At 47.8% G+C, this 21,841-nt stretch overlaps 1 protein-coding gene across 1 annotated transcript in view; it reads right to left on the bottom strand.

Moving 5' to 3' along the window:
- LOC148010259 (cinnamoyl-CoA reductase 1-like) overlaps positions 1-21,841 on the bottom strand; it is a 124,843-nt gene that overhangs the window by 37,674 nt on the left and 65,328 nt on the right. The window contains exon 3 of the mRNA XM_087673378.1: positions 10,605-10,767. Coding sequence (XP_087529504.1) covers positions 10,605-10,767 — 163 coding nt within the window. The remainder of the gene's footprint in view (positions 1-10,604; positions 10,768-21,841) is intronic.

Genomic DNA, 21,841 nt, shown 5'->3' with positions numbered 1-21,841 from the left:
CTATGGAATTGCCCCAGAGCCCATGAGGTTTGGAGGAGAGCTCTCAGAATAGTATTTCATGGCGCAATAAGGTCCATGGTGGCAACATCGGGGGCTGTAGCTTGGGTGACAGATAGATGTCTAGCATATGGCTATGAGGACGTTCACATGAGCATTTCTTTTCTCATCATTCGACAACATTTGAGCAAGATCCCTAACTTAGACCACTCACAAACATAGTGGACTTAGCGCCATTGTCATAGATGGGAGCTGATTTCCAGCATTACAACTTGGTTCATATGGACTGTGAGATGTGGTCAATTCATTGATCTTCAAGATATATCCATTGAGGCCTTTATCAACGATTTGGACAGAGATGGTCCACATTCTCCCTGGGAGATGGGAGAGCATCATAGTTGTCAAGTACAAAAGGTATGAGACGGTACAGTACGGTACGATAAAATACGGTACTAAATAGTACCTTGTGATTTTGTAAGGTACGATACGATATTAGTATGAAAAAAAGTTAGGATGATTTTTTAAATAACAAAAACCATAAATCATTAAACGATAGATCATAGAATACATGTTTAAAGTGGAAATAGCCATTTCATTACGAAATAAGATGAATACATGAGGGTGACCGTTGCGGTCACATGGGCTGTACAAAACATTAGATACAACTACAGTCTAGTATATCTGATACAAATAAAAGAGAGACCTATGAATCTATGATGAGGCATCATTATCATCATCATTAGAAACATCTGAGTGCTCATCAAGAGAGTCTGAAGATGACTCCTCGGCATCCGATGATGAGACACTCTCATAGTCATCCTCACTGATGAGGTTACCATCATCATCAAATGATGGCTCCCTAGGTGGCGCCTATGTAGGCAAGGGGGGGATATCATCAAGAGGCACAAGATGTAAGCTACTAGAGCCTCGCCTTACATATGTATGCAAGCCACTCGAACCACCCCTCCTTGATGATGGAGGGCGTCAAATGACCATGCCCCTACTATCATCTACTCCTACTCCTCGCCCACGAGCACATTGACTGCGAGTGTCAAGAGTATCTGCCGCTATAAGCTCTCTATAGAGCTCTGCAAAAATCGTCTCCTCGTCCACCTCTTGATGTATACTCAGAAGACTATTGCACGTCAACTTGAATTATCAGCATTCACCTATGCAATGCAGTGATGCACGTAAGATTGATCATTGTAAATGTTGAAGTCTAAATTGTAAAGTATAAACTTCAAAGTTCAAAGTTTAAAATAACAAATTTTAAATGTTATGGTTAAGTGTTTAAACTTTCCCTGCTTCAGACTACCCATGCTCATCATAGCCCTCATCATGCGTAAGTTAGTGCGGCAATAGACGAGCCGCTCTAACTATCATGTGCTAAGCCGATTCTGAATCTTTGTGTGAATGAGAAAATAGGCACTCCAGTTTCTCACATGCACCCGAAAAGCAATCCTTGGCAAGGATGCTCATGGCAAAGGGCTGAAGGGTCTCCAATGCGTATCCAAAGTTTTGCCATCAAAATAAAGGCTTCACAAGTGACTCTCTCCTCCAACAAGTGGGAGAAGCAACAGCCACATGCCCTCTCTGATGTGCATAGCATCCTAGCTCCTCCATTGTGGTCATCCACATGGACCATACAAGTCAAATAAGCAAGGTGGTCCCCATCTTCTCATCTCTTTTCTCGCGCGGCTATGGAGGATGCAGCTTAACGGAGAGGGCTTGAGCTTGCGGCAAGGATCATGGAGCTACCGGAGTGCAAGAGAAAGGCACTGGATGATTCTATGGAGTAGGCACTGAGCTTGAGTCATCGCGCGCAACCCGCGGGCTGTCGTCTGCGCAGTCGGACCAAGTTGTCTAGGTCCGATTCCCGGAATCGGACCACCCGATTTCTGGAGTCGAACCATCCGACTACGAGAATCGGACCATCCGACTGCGAGAATCAGACAACCCCGTCCGATCCGATTCCAGCAGTTGGACCCCGTACCAAAATCGGACTACGTGTCCTAGTCTCAAAATCGGACCAGCTGCAAGGATCAGACCACTTTTCCTAGTGTGAGAATCGGACCATTGGTCCTAGCGCCACAATCGGACCACTCGTCCTATCGCAAGAGTCGGACCCCCCTATCCGACTAGGGAAATCGGACCAAAGTAGAAATCGGACTGTCCGATTTTCACAATCGGACCACCCTGTCCGAGTCTCAAAATCTGACCAGCCCGGTCCGATTACCAGAATCGAACGGTCTGATTCTGAGAATCAGACCACTTCACCAGAACTTAAAATAGAGGGTTTTTGAACTTGCCTAACAGTCCTGGCCACCCTGTTCACATCTCTGACCCCCCTCCTGGAAATCCAATTTAGCCCTTAGAAGCCAGAGACCAGACAGGATAACCAAGGATTCACCCCAAATAGCTAGACACTGAGCAGACCGAATTTAGAACTTGACTTGACTTTCGTTAATCAACCAATCAACCCTAAAACAGAATAGAGAACGTAGCATGGACTTTCAGTAAGACCTTAGATCAGCAATAACCTGCGCTTAGAGCCATATCAGGCTACGAATGTGAGGAGAAGAGTGGAGTTTGCATTGAGCATTTCTTGCATCCGCACCTCACTTTTGATTTTATCACCAAAGGTCCACTACAAGAAAAGAAAAAGCCAAATTTCGCACTGAGTACTAGAAACCACGAAGCACAACTTGTGAATAAGATTGACAACTACTTTCAATAACAAGGAACTCATCAGGAGATATAATAACAGCAAGGAACCCACTATTAGAAGAAGATCCCAAAACATAGTTGGATGCCTGAGAGCCCCATCAGTAGAACCTTAAGAGGACACGAAGATCCAGAAGGCAACAACATAGATAATCGGACGCTGCCGGAGCTACTCAAATTAATCAACGACCTTGTGGAGCTAGAAGTGGGAGCAATGTCAGGATCACGAAGCGGACAAGGAGAGGACCGACTGGACCAGTCTTAGTGCAGGAGTTAGTCAATGAGTACGACTTGTTAACTAGGACGGTAGTTCGGCGCAGACCACTAGAGAAGTGGTAGCAAGCCTAGAAGAGGAAAGAAAGGCGATTAGAAAGGCGCTAGAGACATAATTGCCAATAACCACGAGCAGAAGGCTAGGAAACTCCAACAAGATGTAGACATGTACGAGGCCCGTCGTGTGCTAGCCTTGGCTGGTGCAGCCAAAGCAGGGCCAAATACAGAGAGAGAACGAGCAGCAAAGGCTGACTTATCGTTGAGTGAACTCATAGCCAAGCGGCTCATGGACAATACGTCCGCTGAGCAGAGCGCAACAGCCTTAGCCACCGCATTACTCTCGAGATTAGGGGTCACACAAGGGGCAAAGGGACAATCTAGAATCCCTATTGTAGCAAAGCAGCTAGACAAGTATGAACAAAGTAATGACCCCTATAGCTTTGTGGAGCAATTTGAACAAGTTTGCGAAGCAAACGGTCTCACGGACCTTGCACAATACTCTCAAGCTTTCGGTCTGTGCTCAGGTGATAAGGGGAGAATTTGGTACACTAGTCTAGATGCAACTGAGCGCACAAACTTTACGCGTCTTAAGGACCTCTTTATCAAGAGATTCTCTGAGGCAGGGTACTCTGACAATCTCATCGTCCGGTTGATGAATGTTAGTCAGAGGGAAAAGGAAGACGTAAGGGACTATGTCACTCATGTGCGTAACCTCTTCAAGAGGATCCCTACAAATGAGCGATCTAATGAGAAGGCTGTGTCTACCGTATTTATAAATGGAATTCGAAGCGAGGAGCTCTACAAGGCCTTGACTAGTAACTCCACTCTACACCAAGACGTGTTAGCTAGAGTCTTTGAAGAGGCAATAATGGTGGACGATCAGCTTAGGGAGCGAAGCATGAGGAACACCAGTCGGGACAGTACAAGTTAGAGAGCTCCAAAGCGGTCAACAGTTTCAAGAGAGAGAGAACTCTAGCATATAGGATAAGGAAAAGAGTGTTTACCAAGGCCAGGAGCTAGCTGAGGTAAGAATGGAGCATGCACGACTGCAAGACCAAATGAGCAAACCTGTGCGGTCGCATGTGCAGTGTATACACTGTGGCGGTAACCACCTCCCAGCGGAGTGCCAAGATCCTAGATCTAGGCCGTGCTTGAACTGCGCTAGCTTCGATCATGACGCATTACATTGCAGACTACCAAGGAGATTTCCATATGCGCAACAATACAACCCTCCATACTTAGGCAACAGGCCACCTAACCTCTTTAGCAAGGCAGCCCAGTTGGCACTTCCAGCACCGAATGACACAAGACCAGCCATTCTTAGGCTAGAGATGAACCCAACAGGTATACCCAGACCACCAAGGCCCTATGTAACCCATCCACCGAGTGACGCTCCTCTTCACTATGCGGAAGAACCTAGTGAAGAGAAGACCTACATGAACCCATATATATCCTATAATGAGGAAGGCAATCCAGTCCTGATAGGCTACCGACTAGTACCGGTGATGGCGCTAGGTAGAGGAAGAGGCAGAGGCTTTGGAGGACCAAGCCAAGATCCAATCTGACTTGTGGTCATCCGAGCCATATTTCATCACGCTGCCCGGAAAGGGAACAAGCAAACAAGGACAAAGCTTGGGTGATATGACGATCAAATTCACATGGTCGTATGGAAGCTTGGGTGATATAGGTCAAGACATCATGAAAGATGTCCCCGAAGTTGAGGCAGCTAGCAATGTGCAGTTTCTCTTCCGTAAGGAATTGGTCAATGCAAGGGTGGGCTAACACATGGTCATCTAAGTGTATGTTGCGTGTAATGGCCAAAACTCTAAACGAAAGAGGTGCCACATAAGTAGGGTCATGTTCAATTGTTTTGATTGCCCTTCTTTGCTCGGCATTGGTCATGATGTGATAGTCTTTTTTCTCCCATTGGAGTCACAAGGCATACCACAGTTGTAAGAACGAAGAATCAGAGCTGGCAAGCTGCGTGAGCTCCTCCAGTTCTTGTTCAAATACAGAGCGAGCAGGCTTGCGGTATGAGGTAACTAGCCTTCTCAGAATGGCTTGCTCCTTTGAGATTTTTCCATTAGCGATTAATTCGGTGGCAATTTTGGAGAATTTGACTGTCATAAATTCATAGTCTTCCCAAGTGCATGGCAACGCACGAACATCAGAAGCAAGGGGTTCATCGAGAAGTCCTAGGTCAAGCCTCTCATAGCTCCTAGCGAATTTGGTGAATGTGTTATCTAACACCTTGATGCATGTCACTACGTCATCTCCCGAGGTCTCAACAAGATCATTGGCCACTGAAAGGAAAGATGGTCTTTTATACGAAGGCCTAAGACCTGTTGGTGGTGATGGTGCAATTGGGTTGGACAGTGGTGAGTCCATTGATGGAGTCATAGATGGGACTTTACACTCAGAAGCACTTTGAGATGCTGCAGGGAGCTCCAGTGGCATAGGAGGTGTGCTGCATTCTATCTGAGTCGGCATGGGGGTGCTCAACTCCTCTGACTTGGATAATTCTGAAGCATCTAGCTTTGGACGATAAATGTGTTGGAATTCATTAATCACAACCGGTGCTGGTCCAGCTTGCTTTGCAGTCTGGGCTCTGTATGTGCAAGCCTCTCTAGCTGGAGTGAGGTTGCTTAGAGTTGAGCCTCTTGAATGTCCACTCTTAGGCGCCCATATCCAGGGGTTGCCCTCATAGTATCCTTGTGCTCGCAAGAGATCTTTAGGGATCCATCGCAGCATGGTCGTGCGCCTACGTCGATAGCGACTGAGCTGCCTCTTAGATTGTGACTGATAGTTTTTGCGTTTAGAAACACGTTTCTGCGGTTTACAAGGAGGTGGCCCTTGTCATTTTGGCACCCATATGAGCGTGGATTCCTTGGCCTTGTGAATGGCCTTGGTGGGCTTGGTTCTAGCAGTTTGAGAGTGGGGTGAGATATCACAGCCCTTCTCTTTAGGCTTGGTCATAGGCATGGTCGTAGGGGTCTCTATCGGTGGCTTTGCAATTGTAGAAGGATCAAGATAACCCTTGCTGAAAGTAGTCACTATGCGCACATTGCCTATAGCAAGATGGATGCGATCTAGGTTATAGTCCACATTGCAGTTCGTCTGCTTTTTAAAAGTGCGATCTAGTAGTGACTTATTACCGGCCCCTTTAGTGTTTGGCAACACATAAAAGAAGACTGGTATACTTTCAGACTCGATAGAGACAGCCACTTTGCATTTTCCTAAGAGTGAGTAAGTGTTGCCCCCAAATGGGCTGAGTTTAGCGTTTGTGGGCTGTAATTTAGGTTGACCAATGCGTGTCCAATGGTCATGCATCAAGATATTATAGTCAGCACCATCGTCGAGCAAGGCATCAAAAGTATACGTCCGTTCTGCAGCAGTGACCGTGATTCGTAGGTAGGCGGGTGCCACTGCTTCTTCATCTTGATCTGTTAGTTCGGTAATAGTGGCCACGCAGACGTTGACAGGGGTTTCAAGCATAGATGGCTCGTGCAACGGATGGGAAGGAGGATAGTACTTTTTCGTGCGACTGCCATTGAAAAAGCCTATTCCTTCACCTTCAAGCGTCTCCAATTCAACATTGCCTATTATACTAATTGTACGTACTCGGAAATGTCCTAGTCCTCGAAATTTCATTTTCTGTTTGTGGCCCTTCACAGAGTATAGTAGAACGAGGTCCCCCTGATCAAAGTTGCGCTGTTTGACATGCTTGTCAAACCACATCTTTCTTCGTGCCTTCTCACAAATCAGAGCGTAGGTGGCTAAGAGTCGAGTCTCCGTGAGACGCTCTAACTCCACTAAGCCGTTGGTCCAAGCCTCTCTTCCCTCCCAATGCTCCTGGGCTGCTGTCCTTAAGCTGGGGACAAAGAACTCTAAGGGTAGAATGGCCTACGTTTCATAAGTCAGTCTAAAGGGCGTCTGTCCTACAACCGTCTTATAAGCTATACGATAGGCCCACAAGACCGCCATTAATTTGTTATCCCAGTCACTTCGTGATGTGGATACCACCTTCGTAAGCACGTTGACTAGGATTTTATTCGTGGATTCTACTTGGCCATTTGCTTGAGGATAGTAGGGCGAGGACCTTCTATGAATGATCAGGAAGGTCAAGAGCAAGTGGGATATCACTTCATTAATAAAGTGCGTACCATGATCACTTACTAGTTCAAATGGACAACCAAAACGTTAAAGAACCTGCTTCCACAAGAACTTCGCAGTGGTTCTAGCATCGTTCTTCCTAGTGGCTCTTGCCTCTGCCCACTTTGTCAGGTAATCAGTTGCCACAATGATGTAGCGTGCCTGGAGGTACTGTGCCGCAGGACTGATAGATCCAATGAAGTCAATGCCTCATTTTTCGAAGGGCTGTCGTGTTATTATGAGGGTCAACTCCATCTTCTCCTTGCGCACAGGCACCTTAGTCCTCTAGCACTCATCGCAGTGTTTTACAAATTTAGCAGCATCACGGAATACGGTGGGCCACCATAGTTGGGATTGTAGCACCTTACGGGCTGTTATATCCCCACTAAAGTGTCCTCCAGCTATTCCACCATGCGCTTCTCTCAATACATCGTGCATCTCGTGCTCACACACACATCTACACAACAAACTGTCTTGTCCTAGCCTATAGAATTGGCCCGCGATCAGTTGGTATGGCTGGATCTTTAAGATAAGTCTCCTTAGCCTGGCTTTCTCAATAGGTCTTGAACTACATCATCGGCCCAATATGGCGTCAGATCGGCTCTAAACAAGTCTCTTTCGCTAGACATACCATACCATATCGTGCCTTTCGTACCTAACAACTATGCTCCTCATATTGACATGACAACCTTCCTTGTAGCCTTAGTGCAGACTCATGCTCTAGCAACATAGATTGCTATGAAGAAAGCGTACTAGAGTCATCTAGGTCTGGGCTCTCAAGGCATTGGCCACACCCATCAAACTCAGATCAGAATTTGAGAAGCAGCACCCCCATAAAATGTGCTTGAAGAAGAACCACTTGCATGCTGCAAAGTTGGTCTTACATCATTGTCACTCAAAGAAGAAAGGAGTGGATGGAGTTTGTCAAGTCGAACTTGAGGGTTTGAAGATGTCCATAGAGAGTGCCAGCGAGCATGGGTGATGGAACTTTGTCCATAGGGAAAAGCTTCATCCACACCTCAGGAGAAGTCCCACAAGAGGTGATCGCTAATGGGATGTACTGGAGTGGAGCCAAATATGCAATGACATCATCGAAGTCCCAATCAAGGATTGTGTCCTCAGAGTTATCCTCATCCCAACCAAATGGAGGTGGAGATAATCATTGAGCATGCAGAGTTGTACCAGAGAGGCTATACCACAAACTTTTCTGCACAAACAAAGGCTTCATAACAGCACTCGAATGGAGTGGTCAGGCCCTTTGAGTCTTATCATTAGTAGAACAGTGAGAGTGAATGAAGATAGATACCTGGGGCACTTCCTGGTCAAGATTAGCCCAATCAAACAAGAATTCAGCAGTTCAAAAGTTCATACACAAGCATGCAGTAGAAGACACAGAGTAGACCAAAAGTGAAGTGAATATAGTGAAGAATCATAACAACCAAAACATGAGACCCCTTAAGCTCAAAACATAAAAACCCAAAAGTGCAGGGTGTAGATCAGCAAAAAATGTAGGTTTTACCAGTCATTGGATGACATCAGCCCATAAACAGAAGATGCACAAAGGTAAATACCAATAGATGACAAGGATGGCAACCCAAATAAAGCAGTCCTGGTCCTCCATGACTAATGGCCAGCCCAAAATGCAAGGTTTCACAGCCTTGCATGCAAGGAAAGAGATAGCCCAGCACCTAAAGCAGACAGGAAAGCTGCAGCAGCAGAAAATGCAGCCTTTCAAACCTCAAAACTATCAATAACAGCATACAAAACCAGCAAACCAGTAACATTGGTCGTCTAGAACATGTGAGAATGCATAGATAACTGTAAGGAGAAAACAAAAGCACGAACATCGACAGAAAGAAAGAATGCATGAACACAAGATTGAAGAAACTCAAAATGAACCAGCAATAGACTTCAAAAGATTAAGAACGAGATGTGCAGCACAATACCAGCAGGGCGCCGGCATATTGATAAGCAGTGGCAATGCCTCCATTCTCCCTCTCCCCACAGATGTAAGATGATGCAAAACAAGAATGAGCGCAATGAAACATATATAGAAGCCTTATGACGAGTCACGAGACAATTGAAGAAACCCTAAAATGGGCTGCCCAACTGCCTCTGTTAGGCACCCAACTGAATGCAAAACACACTGCCTAAAGCCTCTGATACAATCTAAACTAACACTCTTTTCTAGAGGGGATATCCTATTGGGGGTGATTGTGACTAGCAAAGACAAGATCTTCACTTTCACGATGGAGGAAGACAATTGGCTCTTTAGAGAAAACTTGGTTCAGATAGAGTTGCAAGCTACTCCCGGCAAAGGATCATAGTAACACATTGTGATAGGAAATGACGGATAGACCCAGACCCAACTACTCGCTTGATGAAGCAATGGAGACACTAGGCATACCAGAGCTACTAGCCACTCAAAATTTGCAGAATCCCATGTCGTCTTGACAGAGCTAGTAGACACTAAGGTTGGTTATGGCAGGGATCCCCTAGCATGTCAAGATATGGAGAGATAGAGAGACTCAAAAGGCATTGTTTGTGTGATTGTCCCAAATCCCAAGAGGTGTGAAGAAGAGGCCTTCCGATGGTCTCTCATAGCATAGTTGAGACTACAGTAGCAACTTAAGGGGCAATAACTTGGATCAGAGACACGGGCCAGCATGTGGATATGAGGATGTTCAAGGGAGCATTAGAACAAGATCATGACTCTAGATTACTAGCAGACTTAGTGGACTTGGGGACACAGTAACAAATGACAGTTGATTGGTAGCATCATTGCTTGGTTCACCTAGACTATGAGGTGTAGTCATGCCATTGGACTTTCATGACAGCTCCACTGCAAAGACTCTCTCTAGGTTCTAGATAGAGATTATTGATACTCCATGTGGATGGTGTGAGACACTGCTCAGCAACTTCCTGAGGATGAGGAAGGAGAGATGCTTTTATGTGGACATGGAACCCTGGTACATTCCTTCATTTAGCACGTCACATGGTTTATCATTACCCCAACCATTGTATTTATGCTAGACTTTTGTACTTTCTATTCTACCTCAGTTTTACTACGAGCCTTTATTGATAGCACCATCGTTCCTTGGGAAAAAATTATGCACACTGAATTCTTGACCCAAAACGGAGACCATAGACACTAGTGGCTGGCACATTTAGAGATCCTGGTGCTGCATGTGATTGTGCCCCACTGGACACTATTCAGAGGGTTTTGAGGCATAATAAGATTTCAGCAGGTCATCAAAATGGGAGGCTAAAAGTGTGACTTGCAATCAGACTAAACACAAAAAGTATGATTGCCACCGCCAGAGATCCGAAACATTGCATTCACTTGCTTTTAACCTAAGTGTCACACATTACGAAAAGATGAAATTTGAGAACTTCATATACTACCACAGCCGTTGCTAGTTATATCAAGAAAAGGTTGAAAGGAGCCTTGTGCTTACCATTTAGCAACTTCAGAAGTACAAGTGAACTTGAATTCATCGCAGACTGTAGTAGAGGTCCAAGGACCAAGGTTGGACAAACAACACGCATATCAAGATTGTTCTCTTTTGCATACTTCCATGCTTCTTGCTCTCCTAGTGTCTTCCCAAGCATGTACCAGTGCTGAAAAATTACAAGAAAATCCCATGCATGAGATGGAAAAGTAAGCTGTCAGGTCTCCTACATGTTCCAATAAATAGTACATAATATTTCGAATCCAGACATGCTTTTTTTTTTTGCAAAATAAAATGTGGCTAGTTATATTACTCCAGAAAAAACCTGAATACAAAGAAGTGCTCATGCTCAACAGGCCAAGCTAGAGCTGCTGAGAGTCACAGAAACATCATATATACAAGCCTCTCAAAGCGGTCTAGAGGGGATAGGGGCAAGAAGCCATTGGGGGGGGGTGTGTTGTGTGGGGTATCTCCATCTAGGGCTGCATGCCTGCACCACGAAGAACCTGGCTACCCCAAGTGCCATGAAATGACCACGGAGCTCCTGGCAAGCCCTGTCAAACACCTTCCACGTTGTCCTCTCTAAGGAATAGCACTTGGCTGTCCATGCCACTGAGCTGGAGCTTAAAGAAACAACAAATTTTTGTCATATAATAGGACACTCTCCTTCCAAAACCCAGCTTCGGAATTGGCTTCACTCCACGCTACGCATTGGCACAACATAGATCGTGGAGATAGTCCTCATGGGCCGAGATCTTCATGGTTCGTCTCACCTCTACAGACGCAGCTCGTGAGTTAGTGGGGAGCTTGCTCTATGCCTCCACGAATTGGGTCATTTTCATGGTTCCCTGGTACAGGAACTTCACAGTGGAGACATTTGAGCTTCACAACAGATTTCTGAGACACCCAGTCACTTTACTTTTCCCCGGACTGGCAGTACTTTACCGCCAGTTAGTGGAGGACTTTGGACGGCTCTTCGGCACAATTGTCCCTACCTCCTTCACGGATGCAGTGACAGCTTCAAGAGTCCCCAAGGTACGACTGGTCGTGAAAGACACAAAGAGTATACCAAAATTCCTCGAGATTGAGGCAGGAGGTTACTCCTTGAGGCAATAGGTCACTGTGACTAGGCAACCAAGGTAGTGCCTACGTTGCCACGACTTTGGGCATCATGCAACAGACTGTACGCACTTCAAGGCAAAGGCAGCTTCGCCGACAGGCCTACAGGTGGCCGCTGACGGCTTCACACGGGTCCAAAGACAACAAAGAGGGAGACGGCAGGGGGGGCCGCAGTCAACTCTTCAAACGCAGCCTCGACAGCAGGGAGCAGGAGGGCGAGCGACGCCCCCTCGGCAGAGCACTCCACAGCGCCCCCCCCCACCTGACAGGACCGCAGCCCCCCACATCCACCACCCATGTCACAAACTATCTCACCTAAGATCACACAACCCCCACACCCACTGCACCCCCTCCCCCACCTCCCATGCTCCCCCCACTAATCCATTTTATGCCCGTGGGTACATGTACAACAGAAATTGCAGCTGAAATTTTGTGATTTCTCATGTAATGTGATGCATATGCCCTTGGAAAGGCTCTAATCAGTTGGATAATGCTGTAGCACATGGTTTGGTGCTTCTGAAAATGTAATTACAGATCCGAAATCTGTGCTTCTGCATGGTCATTTATTGCTGATTGGTACTTGTTAGTACCTTGGTCACTTGGGTGACAGTTTGGGCCTGCATTTGCTGTTTTTTGGTCACATTTGGGCTGAAAATCATGGCTGGCAGCAATGACAGCAGTAATCCGATGCACATAAAGAAGCTTGAAGGTGCACATAACTTTGCAGTTTGGCAAAAGCAGTGCTATAATATCGTGTTGCAAATGAAGCAGGCAAAGCCGATCAAAACCAAAGGGGCAAAGCCCGCGAACACGGAACAAGATGATTGGGATGAGTTAAATGAGCTTGCATGCTCAACCATAGAGCTATCGATCTCTGATGCCTTGCTATTCAACATTCAAGGTTTGGATTCTGCATATGCTATATGGACTAGACTAGAAGAACTGTATGCACAAAAGAGTGCCGCAAGCAAAGTGTATTGGCTGAAAAAGCTTATGGATTTGCACGTGAAAGAGGGTACAACAATGTCTACTCATCTGAGTGAGTTTAACTCCATTTTCAGCCAGCTGGTTACCTTGATGTTCATGATTGATGAGGAATTTAAGGCAACTTTTTTGCTTTGCACTCTACTAGAGAGTTGGGATACATTCAGGACTGCTATGAGCAATTCTAATGTAATCCTTTTGTATGCTGATGTAGAGAGTGCTCTACTTATGGAAGAGATGAATCGGCAAAACAATGCATCCAGTAAGTCTTCCAGTGCTTTGCATACTAGGGGCAGATCACAGCAAAAGGGCAAATATGATGGCAAGGGACACAGTAAATCACGTGGCAAAGATATTGAATGCCATCATTGTGGCAATAGTGGAGCTTCCCTGCCTAGTGCCGAATTTCCTGTGGTCCGGGTTAGATGGCTCCGAGGATTGCAAGGCCAAGGTGGCATGGGCGACCATCATACGGCATCGATCAAAGGGAGGCCTAGGAATCATACACCCACAATACCATAGTATGGCCCTCTTGGGATAGCTAGTTGTTCGGGGCCTCACACTTGGAGGGCAGACATGGAAGGTCCTATTGCACGAGAGTCTTCAGGATTGTGGACCGAGGCTTGGCGGTGAGTGGAGGCCGTCCCTGAGGTGGATCTTCACATCAGCCCAGATCACCTTTTCTATGCAACTTGGCCTGTGTGTGGCAGGGCCTCTGTAAGGCCCTAATCCAGAGGCCCCCCAAGTCCCAAGAGGAGATAGATCATCAGCCAATGATCTGGAACTTCCCCCTTTCTCATCCTATTTTTTTTCTTCTTCCCTTGGCCTCCTCTTCATAGTAGAACACCTTCACTGTTAAGCCATTAAGAAATTTCCACTTAATTTTAAAACCGTTTTCTTGCTCTTAAAACAATATAAAAACAATTAGATAAAAAATATGGAATCTAAAATATTTCATAGAACGATTAGCTCAGAAAGTTCTATAAAAGGGACTCACTGTGTGCTCCCACTTTCATCCCTCACTATAAGACTCATGTTCCAACCATCCTACCTCTCCCTGCTGCTCTGAAACCTATCACCAGTGTTCTGCCTTCTCTGTCACCAGATTGGGAGTTTGTTACCACCAAGATCTGTTCACCAAGGATGACACTCTCACCTCATCTTGGTCCCTTCAGAGACACTGGTTGTTGGGCAATCTCAGTTTCTGGACCACACAGTTGTATCTCTTTTTTTTATCAAGAAAATGTGGCTGATTATATTACTCAAAAAGCTGATTACAACGAAGTGCTCAAGCTCAACAGAATAAACTTGAGCTGATGCAAAGTCACCACTACATCATGTATATAAGCCTCTCAGGACGGTCTAGGGGGGATGGGGGCAAAGAGCCATGGGGGAGGGGTATATCGCCAAACGGGACTGCCTGCCTGCAGCACAAAGAATAGGCCCTGGCCACCCCAGGTAGACATGAAGTGACCACGGAGCTCCTGACAAGCCCTGGACTCACCCTGCACCTGCTCCCATCGGCCGCGGAGCGAATGAATGATGGAGGTCCATAGCTCTGCCAAGGTCGCAAGTGCTGAAAGCCTCTCTCCGCCGAAAGCCACCTAGCATCGCGCCTTCCAAATATGCCATCCAGTAAGACTCCCTATAATCTCCCATATCTCTGAGCGGTCTACTGTGGGCTCTAGTACCTGGCGGATGGGTAAAGCCTCCAGACCAACCACTACACATGACCCTGCCTCAATCATGAAAATCGTGTCCTGCATCCCAGCCTCATACAAAAGGTGACGGCCCTGGCTAACTAACTACCAACAAAAAGCTCCCCATGAAATACACCCAAGGCTGGGGGCTATACGTCGAAGGATACGGCATGCTCCTCTCCATACAAGCTGCGCCTCCTCATAAGACCAAAGGCAATGCTTTGGGGTTTCTAGAGGCTGCTGTGTGCAGCGCCTACACCCTCCTTCCTTCTGCATCTGGGCAAGCCAGCTTCCCACCGCCAAACCTCCATGTGCCACCAGCCATAAAAAATACGACACCCTCCTCGGCCTCACGCTATCCCACAGGCCGCACCAGAAGGTCCGTCGGAAGGGCTCCGTGATGCTGTGCTCCGCCCAGTGTCTGCTGCGTGATGGCGCCCAATCCATATCCTCCTACATCAGTACATGTCTGCCAATCCTAGCAGTGTATTTTAGGAGCCTGGGTGGCGTTTATGCAACCGCAGAGGCCAGCCATAGCCACTCTCCTGGGTCCCACTCTAGCTCATCAAGTGGTCTACCCTCCCAGATCCAAAGGCGCCACTCCTTGAGCTCCATCCAAAAGACATAGGGGTCTAGTCGCCAGGTCTTCCCCTGAAGACCCACCACCCGAATCCTCCTCCATGAAAGGGTGGCAATCCCCTCATCCTGTTGCCCTCTGTCAAGGGCCAGACGTCCCCCCTCTTGAACGGTAAAGGAGGTCCCCTAGGGGGCGCCACCCACTCTATCTGCCACCTGAAGAGGGATGCCTGCTAGAGAGAACTTGGCTGCCCATACCTCCCCGGCCTCTATCAGTTCTCATATCGGGGGGACAAGCCACTCCGGAGGTATTGCTGCGTCCATCTCTCTTCTCCTCAACTCCACTCCTCTCAAGCACCCTGATACTCGCTGTAGCACCTCCTTGTCTGCCATCCTGTACACCTCCCGCCATGTCTTGATGGGGCGAGCCGGGCCGGCCTCCCACCCAACCCATTGGATGTGGGGGCACTCACCTAACTGTGCCCCTTCCCTGTCTTTGACCTGGAGGTTCCAGATCACCAGCTGACGGTCTATTTCCTCCTGGCAGCCCGGGGGGCTCTGGATTAGGGCCTTACGGAGGCCTTGCCACACGCGGAATAGGCTCCGCAGGAAAGGTGGTCTGGGAGGGGTAATTTGGGCTGAAGTGAAGATTCATCTCAAGGACGGCCTCCATTCCCCGCCAAGCCTCAGTATACAATCCTGAAGGCCCTCCTACAATAAGACCTTCCAGGTTTGCCCACCTGGTGTGAGACCGCGGACAACAAACTTGCCCAAGAGGGCCCTACTCTGATATTCTGGGTCTATGATCCCAAGCCCTCCCTCTGATCGATGTCGTACGATAGTCGCCCACGCCACCTTGGCCCTGGAGTCTTTGGAACCATCAGACCCTGACCAAAGGAAGTTCCGCACCAGGCGGCGAAGCTGCCTTGCGCATGATGAAGAGAAACACCAACACGAGGCGATATACCAGGCCGTCGCTAGGAGGACCTGGTTAACCACCAGGGCTCGACCGGCTAGTGAGAGGCAAGCCGTGCTCCAATAGCTCAATTTCCTCCTAATAGACTCTAGAACAAGAAGAAACTACTGGGCATGAGTGATATCAAGTCTCACCTGGAACCCTAGGTATCGGACGGTCTGCCCTCTGCTCACCCATCTAAATCCCAAGTAGACTCTCCACTCCATGCTCGATTCCGGGTCTGTGAGGAAGCCAACCAACTTTTGCCAGTTGATTTTCGCACCCGCTGCAACACAGAACACCTCAAGAGCCAACCTCATTCTTTCCAGTATCACCTCATCGTCCTCTATGTAGAGTCATGTGTCATCTGCGTACTCTGAGTCTAACAACTCAATCTCCTCTCTCATTGGAAGTCGTAGGCCGCGTAATCCACTCACACGTGACCTGAGGAAGTGGGACATTGCCTCTCTGACAAATAGGAACAGGTATGGGGCGAGGGGGCAGCCTTGTCGGACCGATCTCTCCGTTTGGACCTCCTCCCCTCGCCTTCGCCTATGAGAACCCTGCTAGTGGCTGATCTGTACAGGCCGAAGACCCCGCGAATCCAAGCGTGGGGAAATCCTAACTTCACCATGGTACTCTCTAGGAAATCCCAGTCCACCCTGTCGTAGGCTGTCTCAAAGTCCAATAGTAGTACTGCCAGTCTTTGCCCACTGTGCTGAGCCCACTCTGTTGCCTCAAAGAATGTAAATACATTGTCTAGGATGCTCCTATCCTGGACAAAGCCTGTTTGTGTGTCATGAATGATGTCTAGAAGCACATGGCGTAATCGTCTTTACTAGAGCCTTATAGGCCACTGACAATAAGGTGATCGGTCTCCACTGGGATAGCTCCAACCGGTCTCCCCCTTTGGGGAGGAGACTGATAAGGCCTGCGGATAGCCTCCCTGGCATCTGTCCTGAGGAGAATATCTCCTGGAAAGTCCTCAGTAGGGGATCCTTCACCACCTCCCAGAAAGTAGTGAAGAAGGCCTTAGAGAGGTCATCCTCCCCCGGGCATTTTTGCCCATCCTGTGTGTGGAACGCCCCCTCTAGTTTCTTCTCTGTGAAGGGCACTAGGAGAGCGTGTCCTATCTCCTCTGTGACGAGGGACGGGATGTGATCCCATACCTATTGTCTGCATCTCTTTTCTCTGATTGAAGTTGTCTCCTACTGGAAGAGTCGAGTGTAATAGTCGGTGGCAATCTCCATCACCTCATCAGGGCTAGAACGGGTCCTCCCATACTGATCCCTAAGGCTGCCTATCTGCTCTCCCGCAGTGCGGGGCTGGTGCACCTGGAAGAACTCCTTGCACATCGTGTCTCCCTTCCGCGCCCAAAAGGCTGCTGAATTGCGGAAAGAGAATTCCAAGCGCCTCTCATCTAGGCCAGCGATGGTTGCACGCGTGCGCACCTCCTGTGCGTGGAGGATGGGGTCCCCTAGTGCCTCCTGCAACAATCTCTGCATAGCTGCCAAGTCCCGCCAGAGTGCTTTCTCCTCCTCCCAACACTGCTGCCTGGCCTATAGGGCTGCCTCTTGGCAAATTCTACTTGACTCGGCTAGGACCTCTGCGACCTCCTCTGCTATCCTGCCCCTCCTCACCTACTCTCTAGTCCAGATCTGCTCTATCTAGAGCAGATCTGTCTCGACACCTCCTCCCTCCTATAGATCGAGTCAGGGATCTGACACGATCGTGTATCTAGGGCGGATGCTGGGGGATCAATAGGAGAACCGGGCAGTGATGGATAATGTGGTACCTGCCAACTGCTCAATCTGGCCTCCACGAGAACCTCCCCACTCTCCCACATAAAACCTGTCCAACTGCTCCAGCAAGGCTCCGCCTAGTCGCCTGTATCCCCAAGAAAAGTCCAATGACCTCTCCCTCTTGTGGAAGGCACGGTCTTTCCAAGCATCCCGTGCTCCGACTGCAAGCAAAAAGGCCTCCCATGCCTCCTGCTCCTCCCCAGCCATGCCTTGGTAGTTTCTTCCCCTGCCCTGCTGGTCCTCCAAAGCCTCCACGTCGTTGAAATCTCCTCCAACAATCCAGGAGTCCACCTCAAGGAGTCCATTTACAATTTCCCCCCAAAACCTGCTGCGTGCCCTAACCTCCGTAGGGGCATAGACATTGAGGACTCCAACACACGAGTCCCCAATATCCAATCTGATCCAGAGAGCCCTTCGTGCCACTATCGTCCCATGGTCTCATACACAAGTGGTGAGACTCGGACCAATAGATGTGCATACGCCTCCGCTCCTGCCGTGGGCACCTATGGCTTGCTTCCAATAAGTATGCGAGCTGCTTGGCAGTACCTTCCCAACCTGCTGAGCCTGGGCGATGGTGAGCTTGTGCTCCTGCAGTAGCAGGATGTCTATCTGTCCGGCGAGGGCAGGCTGCAACTCTTGTCGGACAATCAACTCCCTCGAGCCACGCGCCCCACTGTAGTGGAGACTGTTCACATTTCAAGATGCAAGGTGTAGGCTCATGGGGAAACTTGTGACTAACCGAACAGGCATCTATTTGTCGTGGAAGCTGCAGATGAGGAAGAGAGACTGCGAAGCGTGAAAGTACGTTTTGCCGCTGGCCTGGATGGTGAGCTCCAATCCCCCATGGTGGCCCCAGACCGGACCATAGGGGTGATAGATGCTCCAGGTGATACCATCAATGCATCTATTAGCCATGCTGAAAACCGCGACTTTGTACATTGGTAGAAGCGGGCCGCCTGTGCCGGGGGCCATGCAATCACATCCCTCGACGCTCCCCATTGTGGGGGGGCTCAAAAGATAATGCTCAAAATGCTCAAATGTGGGACGTCCACGCCACCCCACCAGTTAATGTCCATCATGCAGCCTGGCCATTGTTGTGTGAACAGTGTTAGTCCTTCATCTCCCATCCCATGGGAGATGTGATCTGCCACCCACCTGCCCCTCTGTACCAGCCCAACCCGTTTATACAGTGATTACAGAAACTCCTCAAAACCCTCCTGCCAGTACGTCCGGAGGAGAAAGCTTGAATGATTATTTATCCAACTCAGTTGCAAACATCAAAAAGGAGTTGATGGATGTGATCACAGAGCAACTACAGACGTTGAAAGTGAATACCGCTAGCATATCCAATGTTGCAGGAGCAGGAAGAGATGTGATGCGGTCAAATACTTGGTGTGGTAAGTGTCATCAAGCAGGCCATTTAGCCACTGAATGTACACGAAAACCAACTATTCCCGGGGCCTTCTGTTCCTACTGTTTGCGGAAGAACCATACAGAGGACATTTGCTCTTTGAAGGAGATGCATGATAGGAGAAGGAAGGAAGAAGACGCAAGATTCAACTTGTTGGAATCCAAAATGACAACACAAGATATTGGACCCAAGCCTAGAGAGTTTGGTCCTAATTTCGGACCCAGAAGATTTCCCTCTCAAAGTTACAGAGGAAGACAATCTGGCGGTGGTCAGAGATCAGAAGTGGAATGTTACAGATGCGGAGAAAAGGAACATATCTCACCAAATTGTCCAAATCCTCGAAGGTCAGTGGATTACAAGCCCTTATGCAGTCGATGCAAAGGAGAAGGCCACACTGCAAAAGACTGTCCAAGCCCAGCCCCAATGAAAAACAGTGCTACTGATAGTCCGGCCAAGGCCCAAGAGCCTACCTCTAATTTAGTGGAATTGGAAGTTGCTGCCATCACTCGTGCAAAGCAGAAGGAACCACCTATCCAGAAAGAAAAAAACCCTCCAGCCAGAACAGTGAAGTTCAATCTTCCATCAGAAGAACAGAACAGAACAGAACCTAATAGCGCCGTACAGAGCACTACAGTGCCACAGAGAGTTACAGAGATAGTTACAGAGACAGGACCAGAGGTCCAGGATACAGAAGAGGAGGAAGTGCCACAAATGAAAGAAGAAGTTCCCATGATGCCCCTGTTGGAAGAAAGAGGGAAAATGAAAATGGGTGTTGCCCCATTCCCTAACCGGTTAGAGAAGCCAATCGATCCTATTAAGGAATACGATCTAGTCAGAGATCTAGATATCTTTAAACCAAACCTCACATTTCGACAATTATTGATGTTGTCTCCTAGTTGCCGGAAAAGGTTCAAAAGTATATTGACAAGAAGACGTGGTTTAAGGATTGCTCCCTCAACGGCAACAAAGTCCAACAAGGCTCTAGAGCCTGTCAAAGAAGTAGACGTGGCTAACGCCTTCCTAGATCCGGGTACTTCAGAGACTGGCGTATGGATAGAAGGTTGCTTTATTTCAAATGCGCTGATTGATGGTGGTTCATCAGTAAACATTATGACGGATGTTACAATGAAGGATTTAGGCCTACAAGATGTGCAACCCACCCAATGGCTCATCAGTTTGGCGGATCAGAGTAGAATCAAGCCTTTGGGCATTCTCCCATATGTGAAGAGTACAGTGGCTGGAAAAGATTATTGGCTAACCTATCTGGTGGTGAAGCCAAACTCTTATGGTACATCCTATCCTCTGTTACTGGGCAGACCATGGCTTTTTGAAGCCCGAGCAAGGACGGATTGGTTCAAAGGAACTTTGACCTTGGGTAGAGGACCCAACAAAGTGGTGCTGAAACTGTATGGTTCTCAAAAAGGACATGGATCCACCTCCTTGGAATTATCTTCTGACTCCCCTAATGAGGCTACAGATGGAACATCAGCAGACGAAGATGCTGTCAAACAGATCCTTCCCAAGAAAACAGTGGGACATTCCTTAACAGTGGATACTGTAAGCCGACTTCTAAAAGATGCAAAGCCATTATCAATGGGTGAATACTTCCTGCCTGAACCAGGAATGACTTCAGAAATCACTTCTGACAGTGAGATAGAAGCATGGATGTACTGCTCTCCCTGTTATATAGCCATAGCAGAGACAGAGACAAAGGCAGAAGAGGAAACAGAGAATCTATTCATCTGTTACAGAGCGTCTACAGAAGCAGAAGCAGAAGCAGAGACAGAAACAGAAGCAGAGACAGAAGCAGAGACAGAAGAGGATAAATATAATATGGACGAAGAAGGTGATGAAAGTGAGCCAGAAGAATCTATCCCACCTGAAGAGGATATATTTGAGGAAGAAGTTCCAGAAGCTTCAGAAGCAGACGAGCTCATGCTATGAGACAGAATGGTGATGGTACCATTTGGTCTGGTCAATGGATCTTCTTATATGCAAAATTCTTATAAGACGTGGATTGAGAAGAACAAGCCGTCTTTTAGCAATGGCTCATGCCGTCCTAACCCATCCTTGCCGAAGAAAGATGATGATGATGCACCGTCTTCAAGCCAAGAGGTAATTAATTTTGAAACCAAACCCGAAACAACTCTAATCCCATTTCAACATCTTAAGGAGCAACCTAAGTCTCCACCAAAAGAAGAAGTGGGTTCTAGTGGGACATCAGAAGAGGACACCACTCCCTCGAAGGAGTCGGATCTGTACCCAGAAGCAGTCCGCGGGACCTTCATCCGTGAAGTAGAAGGTGAAAGGCAATTAACCTTTGTGGATGCAAAAGGCACTGAACGCCACTTGAAGGTGGGTAGCAGCCTTCCAGAAGAGGAGTTGTCAACCTTGTACAACTTGTTGAAAGAAAATTTGGACGTGTTTGCATGGTCCTACAAAGATCTAAAGGGGATTGATCCCACAATATGTCAACATCATATTGACTTAGAGCCTGATGCCAAGCCAGTACGGCAACGACAGAGGCGAATGAATCCGAATTATTCCACATTGGTGAAAGCGGAGCTGCTGAAGCTTCTAGAAGCTGAGTTCATCTATCTAGTGGCAAATAGTGAATGGGTTTCACCCATCGTGGTTGTACCCAAGAAGAATGACAAATTGCGAATATGTGTTGATTTCCGAAAGCTTAATTCCAA

The sequence above is a fragment of the Lygodium microphyllum genome, chromosome 30, assembly GCF_053477565.2.
Source record: "Lygodium microphyllum isolate KBCC chromosome 30, Lygodium_microphyllum_v1.1.10, whole genome shotgun sequence".
Taxonomy (NCBI): domain Eukaryota; kingdom Viridiplantae; phylum Streptophyta; class Polypodiopsida; order Schizaeales; family Lygodiaceae; genus Lygodium; species Lygodium microphyllum.
Note: the sequence above shows the minus strand (reverse complement) of the source record. Positions and strands in the feature narration are given on the sequence as shown.